This window comes from Aedes albopictus, chromosome 3 (genome assembly GCF_035046485.1).
Source record: "Aedes albopictus strain Foshan chromosome 3, AalbF5, whole genome shotgun sequence".
NCBI classification, from domain to species: domain Eukaryota; kingdom Metazoa; phylum Arthropoda; class Insecta; order Diptera; family Culicidae; genus Aedes; species Aedes albopictus.
Window position 1 is genome coordinate 251,974,087 of NC_085138.1, and position 10,325 is coordinate 251,984,411.

Consider the following 10,325-nt stretch of genomic DNA (forward strand, 5'->3'; position numbering starts at 1 on the left):
GAATTTCGGGCTATGTCTCTCTAAGAACCCAAATTTGTGGAACAAATTTTAAGATTAAAACCCTTTCCGACTAAAAAAATTTTCGGCTGCGCCGCTTTCTCGCGATAGCACTGTTGTATATGGCTGCATTCTTCGTTGCTGTTTACGAAATGTAAATATTAAATTTAAAAAAAATGTTATATTAGACATCGAAAACCAGCCCCAAATTTAGTCCTTACTGGAAAAAACTTACGTAAGTTTTAATGATCAACATGTTGTCCCGCATGTGAGAAAAATATATCTGGTCACTTTATAAGACTTAGTAGGTTGTTTACTTACCTCGACGGGAAACTTATCGGGGTCCTCGGTGTAACGGAATCGGTTCCGGTAATGCGATTCCAGCTGCGTTTTTATTTCCTTCACATTATCTCCTATTCGCGAACATCTTCCGATCAAAACAAAAACATAAACACGCTGAAAAAAAATCAAAATAAAACCGAGGGGGCCGTTCACGTATTTTAAAGTAGATGTCAAACCAAGGGGCTCGCGGATGAAAAGACCCCGTATCAATTAAAATGAAAAGACCCCGAAATTAAATCGATTTTTTTTCCTACTGTTTGATCTTAGTATTTATCTTTGGTATAACTGTTTATTCTGAGCATAACAGTATTTTTTACGGCAGCAAAAACTAATTAGAAGTACGATATTTCTGGGTCTGAAAATCGTTCAGGCGAAGTGGATAGCAAATCTAACCTAGAATATCCTACAATTCTAACCTCAACTCCTCATTTGCACAAGCCGGATCTCATTTTTCACGGAAATGGTGGAACAAAATGCAAAACTAATGTACGTGCGACCGAGGGAATCAAAAGTTCTACCATTCTCACTTAAAAAAATCGGATGTGGCTTGTAAGTAGGAAAAATAAAATAATTCCCCCAACAGATTATGTTGATAGGTATGTAAAAAAGGGTAAACATCATCAGTTCGGTAGTTGCACTACCGAAACAAAGATGGGTAACAGTATGTTTTGTTTTGCCCTTGAAAGCCAATAGCAGTATATTGCTCATCTTTTGCGAGTGTGTTAGTGTCGACTAGCAACGCGACCTGGGCTTTGGTCGAATCCTGCTTGGGGAAGATTCAAATATTACGTCCATCGTATTTCGGGTTTTCTACACCCCCCCCCCCCCTCTCCCCCCTCTGTCACGCAATTTTCCTATACCCAATACACGTACCACTCTTCTAGACGCCACCCTGTAGTACAATGGGAAAAAAATCTTCATTCCTTCTATGTGTCCGGGACATGGATTTTTGCAATGGGTGTAAACCTAGGTGCTACGGATAGAAGCGGTTTTATTTTTCAAGCTAGCCAACACACACCAACACACTCCCGGAACACAGCTTGTAAACACGCACGAGCGTTCAATTTTCTTGCAACCACCTCTCTCAGCGCGGTTGTCAAACACGCCGTCGCGACGCTGTTCGGAAATGGTAAACATGATCAATCCACCATTATTCCAATTTTGTTCTCGTGTTCAAAGTTTATTGTTTTCCATTCGCGATGGAAATTTTGATGGATAGTTGTTACAAAATCAGCTAAAATAGGCTCAAAACAATGTTTATCCTTCTCCTCGCTTTCCAACGACTTGATAGCGGCAAATGGAGATATCGTGACTACAGTTTTGATTATATCTGCAGCACCTAGATAACAATACTCTTCAATCAATCACGCAAGTTCAACAAGGTTTAACATAACCTCCATCTTCAATGTTTGGCTCCCGATGTTTGGCTCCCGCTGAGAGAGCATATTGAGTCAGTCCGCGACACTCAGGTGTAAACAAATGTTTTCCATTAGTGCGACTCATAGGCCAGTAGTACACAGGGTCAAATATTTGACAAGGAAAGAACTCAAGAAACAACATCAGTTTGACACTAATGAAAATTCGATCGAGTCAAACAAGATGTTTGAGCATTGGTTTCTTTTTGGACAAATATTTGACCCTGTGTACTAGCAGCTATACTTTTGATGAGGCACTATACAGCAGCGACTCATACAATTTAGAGCACATATTGCGTCATTTGCACCCATTTAGACTCGGCCAAAATTCATTATCATCACAGTCGAATTTCGCACACGACTTCGCAGCGGCTGGCATGCACAAGTTCGGTTGAGTTCAAGACAGGGGCGTCGGATGCACAAAAGGTAAACAAAATAAGTTTGATTAGTGTGAAATTTCGCTGGGAAATGATGATTCAGTGGATTCTCAAATTATCACAGTAGTCTAAACATGAATGAGAAACCCAATACTATTCATGCGCTAATTTGCCTGCGTAATCAGGTATTGGTTACATATACTTTGGATGTGGTTTGGCACATGGATATTTGCCATTAAGTATGAGGCAATTTTCCTGAGTGTAGATAAATCAAGCTAATGAAATAAATTGTATTTCCCGTTGTATTTTATGGTTACAAAATGGTTTTCCTTTAAATTAAGAATCACAATAATCTTGTATGCATAATAGAATGTAAGTCGAGGTTCTTTTAACGGTCCGCTCAGTCATTGGATGTTTGTTCGGTGTGAGTAAATCAAGTCGATTACCCCACTGTTTGTTGAGAGCCAATCACAGCATTTTCCACTTTCACCTCGATTGCTGCGTTGTCCAAGACTATAATAGATACACACTACCAGAGTCTCATTTCAGGTTACAACCTTGAATATTGCTGCTTGAATATTCCTATACTGGACAGGGACTTATTGTAAGTCCTGATATGGTTGTTTCAGGGCTTAAGGATTTGAAATGTTTAAATGCATATGGTCCCGATTGCATACCGTCACTGATACTTAAAAGGTGTGCTAATTCGTTGGACATACCATTTTCAACTGTATTCAATCTTTCCTTGACTAGCGGCGTATTACTCTGCTGCTGCTGGAAGGATTCTTTTGTGTTTCCGGATGCAGACGAACAGTTTCTAACTACCGAGGATTCGCTTTTCTAACTACCGAGAAATCGCTGCTCTGAGTGCTACCACCAAGCTGTTTGAAAGCATTGATCTTGAGCATCTGGCTCATACCTGCGGCTCTTACATATAGCTCCAGAAAAGCACGGATTTATGTCTAATGGTCGATTTCTTCACCCTGGCTGAAGCGTTAAACCAGGTTTAACTATATGGATAAGCCTGGCTTACCGGTTAAGCCAATCATTTCGGCTTAACTCGTAAGCCAGGCTTACCCATATAGTTAAACCTGGCTTAACGCCTAAGCCAGGGTGAAGAAATCGATCAACAACCACTAATTTGACAACGTTTACTTCCTGTACCGACTTTTCGAACCCTCTAAGCAGAATACCCTCTTTGAATGAGTGTAATCAGTTTCGTACCTTTTAATTCCGCCCTATGTTGCTTATCCTTTGACAGATACGCGTATTTCGACTACCACTTGTGTCGAAATACGCGTATCTGTCAAAGGATAAGCAACATAGGGCGGAATTAAAAGGTACGAAACTGATTACACTCATTCAAAAAACGTTTACTTCTTTCATTATACGCAAAATGGAGAAAGGTCACCAAGTAGATGCAATTTACACAGATCTCTCAGCAGCATTCGACAAGATGAACCACGATGACGCTCTCGCCAAATTCCGTAAGTTGGGTATCGGTAATAGACCACCTCACGGCGAAATTCTATCTCTTTTGCTCCTTCAGAGAGTTTGAAAACAACAGGACCAGTACCTGTCAAATTTGACAGGTGTTGGTCCTGTTGTTTTCTAATTTCCCGTAGGAGAGAAAGAGAGCGATTTCTTGATGACGTCAACGTGCAATGGGCAATAGTTTGCTGACTTGGTTACACTCATACGTGCTCATACCTCACTGGTCGCACAACGTCTGTCAAAATTTGAAATCACGCTTCATCTCCTTTTGCAGTTACCTCTTACCCTTTTTTATTCCCAGACTGCTTCAAACTGTCATACGCGGATGACCTAAACCTGTACCACATTATCAAGGGCCAACATGATGCAGATTTCTTGCAGCAGTTACTCGCAACATTCGCTACCTGGTGCCATGTTAATCGCATGGTCCTAAATGGGTCCAAATGCTCGGTAATTTCATTTGGTCGGAAAAAAACTCTAATTCATTACGATTATTGTCTAGATCACACTCATCTAAAACGAGAGTCTACCTTCAAAGATCTGGGTGTCTTCATGGATTCTCAGTTGACTTTCAAGGACCATGTTGCCTATATGGGTTCCAAGACGTCTTCACAATTAGGTTTTATATTCCGTTTTACTAAAAACTTCAAAGTTGTTTATTGCCTAAAGTTGTTGTATTGCGAACTTTACTTCTAAGACTTGCTGCATATCGCACAATGCATCTAATCCAGGAAAGAAAGTCATATTTGGAAATCGAATTGAGGGACAATCAAATTTCAACTATATAGGTAGGTATGTATATTTTCTTCGAGATTTTCTTTTTATTATATAACATTTGTATGGTCAAAAGGGTCAAAATTACATTCTCAATTACTCAATCAATGCCAAGCTTTCACTTTTTTTGGTGTTTGTCCACAGTTACCAGTCACGTGACCTAGGTAGCCGATTCTTGAAGAACTGATATGTCGCTCACAGAAACAACATTTGATTTGTATTTTGACTCCCGGGTGCATTTTCTTGTTGTGATCCGATAGCTCCCGAAAATACTCGTAATCCTGTTCGCAAGATGCACATTTGAAGACCAGTCGGCGCCATTCGTACGTCACATTTCCATCTGTTGCCAGCAGCTTTATCTGCACCATTCCATGTTTCTTGCTGGCATGTGATCTGCAGGACGTTTTGGAAAAGAACGTCTTGGGGCAAAAGGGACACTGGACAGGATGAGCAGCTAGCTTGTGGTCTCGAAGTTTTTGACGCGATCGGTAGCTCTCCGAACACTGATCACAATCGCGATAGTGTCGATGGACTAAAACATGATACCGAATGGTGTTGATCGACCAAAAACGCTTGCCACAGTGATCACATTCATAAAGCCTGTCGTCGTCAAGTTTACGTGACAAATGATCGTCCTTTATTTGATGCAATCCCGTAAGATGGCTTCTATAGGCACTGGCGTCTACAAATGTTCGGTGGCACAATTCACATTTCACAACGGAAGCAATCTTATCAGCTCCCTTTGAATGATAGCGTTCGTTGTGGTTTTTCAACTTTTTCTCAGAACTGAAATCTGTGCCACACTTGTCGCAAACTATTTTTACATCATGTAACGGCAAATGCGCCTGCAGACGAAGGCGACTATCATAGCTTTTTGGACATTTGCTGCATTGATATGCTTTCGCAGTTTCAACGGTTTGGTACTTGCTTTTATCCTGCTCGCAGTAGAGCTCATGAGCGAAAAGCTCTTCTTTGGTTTTGAAAAGAACATCACAATGCTGACACGAGAACGTTGTTAATATATAGCTGCGCATCGCATGAGCCATTAGTCCCTGGAGTGTGTAGAATGTTTTGGAGCAATTCATACAACGAACATTATGTGAGTCAATGTGGTTTCTCAGATGGAAGCTCATACTTTCCTTGTCTATGAAAAACTGCAAACATATTCTACAGCGGTAATCTATATGCTCAGACACAATTTTCTTCGATGTATTGCTTTTTATTCCTCTGAGCTTATTCAACTTCCGCATGAGGGGTCCAGTTCGTCCAGTTTTGATAAATTGCGGTTTATTATTCGATGATGGTTTGGTATTTGAAACCCGCACTGAATCTTTCTTTGGAATGTCAACGACATCGTTGTTCGGCTCCTTTTGTTCAATAACATTTGACCGTTCGAATGTTTCCAAGACTGATTCTGACTTAATATATTCTGAAGGTGCGTTTTGGTACTCGTTGTAATGTGACTGCTCGATTGCGTTGCTGTAAATAGAGCATTTGCTTCGAAAGTAATCAAATTCACTAATTTTAGTAATGCAAAGTTTGCAAATTGCTGACGGTTTCTCCATGTTTAGCTTTACGTTTATCAGCGTATCCAGCAAAGCGACAATGTGCCTTTGAGAATCATTCGATGCGGGTAAAATTGGTGTCAAGTTTTCTGCTGAATAGCAGAATTGGCAGTAAGAGCCCGACTCCGCCAGAGGCCTGCATAAGAAAGCACCGGGTAATCAAAAGAATTCAAACTAAAATGATGACTGTTTAAATACTCACGGTTCAGGTACCTCAATCTTGAAGTGATTCAACATATGATTCATTTTAACGTTTTTTATCCAATGATTTTTAACGAAACTTTCAACAAAGAAACCATCACAGTTTTTTGACTATTCTACTATTGCACTATACAGCTTGTTCGAACATGTTTCAATTCAAGACTAATCATGATATTCCTGATATTCAGACGATTTCCAAAGGAATTTATAAACACACTGAACCCAATGAACGCTGGTGTCATCTATGCGATATGTTTCTTGATAACTCCTTGGAGGTAAGAACATCAGAATAGTATATTATACACGCTCCAACACAAACACCATCCAATAAAGTCCGACTGTAAACAAACTGTTTGTGAATTATTTTCAATACCATAACATCAAGTGGTGTTGATATAAACAACACCACTGATTACAGAAACATGTGTGTTCGGCAAATTTATCACAAACACTATCATGGGAGCTCCCATAAGGCTACCTACATACCACTCAAACGGTTGGTCAAACCAAAGATACATGCTTTGCTCGACCACACGAAGAATCAACTCGTTTAGTTTGTCGCTTTGTGCGACAACATGCATCAGTAGCGTGGGACACAAAAATACATTTTACTCCTGTACACTTTTTGAGTTCCACTTTGACCCCATATCAACTGTGCAAAATTTCAGCTCGATCGGAGAAACTATATTTTAGCGCCAGCCATTTTAAGTTTTCATACGATTTACTATGGGGAAAATCACCTTTTCAAAGAAAAATCGCCACAGGTTGCCCCTTAACTCCTAAAAATAAATCGATGAATGATATCTGTTGGAAATTTTACAAGGAACTATGGGTTCATTCAAATATTACGTAACGCAAAATATGACAATTTTAGACCCCCTCCCTCCCCCACGTAACAACTTTTGTATGGAAGATTTTGAAATTTTGTATGAAGCGTAACACAGTGCTAGACCCCCTCCCTCCCCTCATTGCGTTACGTAATATTTGAATGAACCCTATCCCTCCGAAGACCGTGAAGCGATCCAAGGCATGTGGAAAAAGTTATTGACTGAAAACCGTATGGCATGCCAACGCTGTTTAACATGTAAGGAATGAAAATAAATAATCAAATCTCGTCATTTAATCGATCGGGCGAGGCTTAATAACTTTTTCCACGAACGTAGTATCGGTTTGCGGTCTTCGGATGTCTGATTTCTAGTGAAATTTTCTACAGAAATCATTCATCGATTTATTTTTAGGGGTCTAGGGGTGACTCCTAGCGATTTTTTTTTGCAGAAGTAAAATTTCCCCATAGTAAATCGTATAAAAACTAAGAATGGCGGGCGCTAAAATATAGTTTTTTCCATCGATCTGAAATTTTGCACAGTTGATATGGGACCAATGTGGAACTCAAAATTATGCAGGAGTTAGAGTTTTTCCATTTTTTGTATTTCCCCATATAAACCGTGTACCAGGCTAATGATCAGTACCCAAGTAACAATTTCATTGCTGATTAGTTTTCTTTGATTTTTATTAGGGTTTTATTACAGCAATAATTAAAACTCGCAATTTTATTACTGCTTTTATGAAAACCATTAATAAAATGTTTTATGCAATTCAGTATCATAATTTTAATTTTATACAACTCATTTTGGTATAATAATGGCCAATTTTTCCGAACTGGTTCATTATGCAACTGAAATAAGTTGCATAATGAAAAATAGTTGTATAATGTTCATAATGCCACTCATTTGAGTTGCATTATGAATATTATGCAACTCAAATGGGTTGTGTTCAGTTCGACAGCAGCCAAACTGAAGAAGCGTCTAGCAGTGGCGGCGACAGTGTGCACCACGAGAGCTCCGCCCATTCAACCAACGCCGAACGAACGACGACGACGAAGCGAGTGCTGAACAGCAAAGCGACGACAATAAAACCAACGGCCGAACAGCGATCAGCGCCAGTAATTTTTCATCGTTCGTCGAAGCAACAACACAACAGCGCGAAGCAGACCCGAAGAGAGCCGTAGCACGTGCAGACCGCATGAGACAGCAAGCAGAGCCGACCGACGCGACGGTGCGCCAATAGCGTGATCGGCGCGTGGTCCCACCACTTCGTGCGGGCTATAAATATAGTGCGCATCGTGGCATCAGCATCAGTTTTTTACGAACCGCCAAGGAGTGAACATCGTTGTGATCGAAGTGATCGAAGTGAAATGATTAATATAGTAGTTTAAGTAAAAATCTCCTGTGTTTGCATCTGGTCATCGCGCTTCTGAAACATCCCCGATTCCACCAAAAGAGTTGTTCAGAAATAATTTCCTAGAGTTATTCAGAGCAACGGAGTTATTCGGAATTTGTTTTCCTCCACACCCAACAGCCTTTATCAAGGCTCAAAGAGTTATCAGGTTGCTGCTAGCAGGGCTAGTCCAGCTCAACCACCGAGGCTTCATGAGGCGAAGCCCGGCCAACGTGCGGTCATCATCCTGGGAAGGAACGCGAGGGTTCCTGCTCCCACCCGGCTCGGTTCCTGAGCGGAACGCGAGCACCACAACGTAGCCAGCGCAGTACAGTCCACTGCCATCCCGTACATGGATTTGGTCCTTCGAGCCGGATGCTCGAGTGCGAGTGTCCGAATGTGTTATCGACGGTGATCGGTGATTGGATCGGTTGAGTGGTGATTGGAGGCAAACACGGAGAAGATAGTCAAGTGATTTAAAGACAAAGACAATAAGTGAACAAGTGACAGTTTGTGAGAACTAAAGTGAAGTGAAGTAAGCTAAACAGTGAAAATGAAGCACACACCAATGAAGTCGTCCAAGATGGCCAGCTCTAGTGAAGAAGATCTGAGCACTCTTGTACAGTTGCGTGGCATGGCACAAGGTAACATCACGCGCATCAAGAACATCTTGACCCAAGCCCAAGCGGACCAGGCTGAGCTGCCTTCCGCTCAAGTGAAAGTGTACGTGAAGAAAGTGGAAAGTGCTTACAACGAGTACCATCAGCACCACCAGCAGATAGTGGCACTTCTTCCTTCGAGCAAGAAGGAGGAACAGAACGAGAAGTTCCTGCAATTCGAGACGTTGCACGAAGAGGTGTCCATCATGCTCGAGACCCTTCTCGAGGCTCAAGCCGCACCACCTGCGGTCCAACAAGTGCAACCACCGGCGAACCAACAACCGTTGGTAATCCAGCAATCTCTTCCTCGCGCCATCCCCACCTTCGACGGGAGGTACGAGAATTGGGAACGGTTCAAGATCATGTTCCGTGATGCAGTTGACCGTACCAACGAAGCACCTCGAATCAAGTTGTATCACCTTGAGAAGGCCCTCGTCGGTGATGCGGCGGGAATCATAGACGTGAAGACGATTGCCGATGGAAACTACGCCCACGCCTGGGAGTTACTGGAGGAAAGGTTCGAGGATCAGCGGCGAATGATCGACATCCATATTGCTGGACTGCTCGGAGTGAAGAAACTTTCTAAGGAGGATTTCGGTGAGTTGCGATCCTTGGTCGAGTCCACCACTAGTCACGTGGAAAACTTGAAGTTCCTTGACCAAGAGTTCACCGGCGCCTCTGAGCTCATTGTCGTCCACCTGATCGCACGTGCACTGGATCCTACCACGAAGAAGTTATGGGAGTCGACGATAAAGCGAGGAGAACTCCCAAACTACGAAGACACCATACAGTTCCTGAAAGACCGCGTCTCAGTTCTGGAGAGATGCCGCGATACGGATGAAGAAGCCAAGGCACAGCGTACATCGGCGAAACCAGCTACGAGGAAGCAGGCGTTTCCCAATGCCAACGCAGCGACAGCTCCATCAGCGGATCAGCGGTGCACCATTTGTGATGAAAGCCATGTGACATACAAGTGCTCTGTGTTCAACGGCTTGAGTGTGGGTGATCGACTGGCCAAAGTCAAACAGAAGAACTTGTGCTACAACTGCTTGAGAAGTGGACATAGTGTGAAGAGCTGCCCATCGAAGAAGTCGTGCTCCAAGTGCAACAAGCGGCACCACACCCTGCTCCATTTGGAAGGTGGTGCAATCTCGACGCAGCCTGCGAATGAAAATTCAGCGAATAGAGTTCCAGGATCAGCCCAACCAACGGCGTCGGCTGTCAGACAGCAGTCGGCCGAGAACCAGCCATCAGTGACAGCAGCGCATAGGCCTTTTCATGTTT

At 42.4% G+C, this 10,325-nt stretch overlaps 1 protein-coding gene across 1 annotated transcript; it reads right to left on the reverse strand.

Moving 5' to 3' along the window:
• Positions 1-4,414: 4,414 nt before the first annotated feature.
• LOC109424351 (zinc finger and BTB domain-containing protein 41) lies at positions 4,415-6,403 on the reverse strand. Its single transcript, XM_019699450.3, has 2 exons — positions 6,167-6,403; positions 4,415-6,100 (listed from the first exon to the last, which is right to left on the reverse strand). Exons 1-2 carry the CDS (start codon positions 6,208-6,210, stop codon positions 4,504-4,506), a joined length of 1,641 nt encoding a protein of 546 aa, XP_019554995.3. The 5' UTR covers positions 6,211-6,403; the 3' UTR covers positions 4,415-4,503.
• Positions 6,404-10,325: the final 3,922 nt, after the last annotated feature.

What these genes read in the sequence shown, in the direction of transcription:
- LOC109424351 (XM_019699450.3), bottom strand. Translation starts at nt 6,210, where the DNA reads ATGAATCATATGTTGAATCACTTCAAGATTGAGGTACCTGAACC. An exon ending in AAGATTGAGGTACCTGAACC is followed by an intron (nt 6,101 to 6,166) that starts GTGAGTATTTAA and finishes TTTCTTATGCAG; the next exon opens with GCCTCTGGCGGAGTCGGGCT.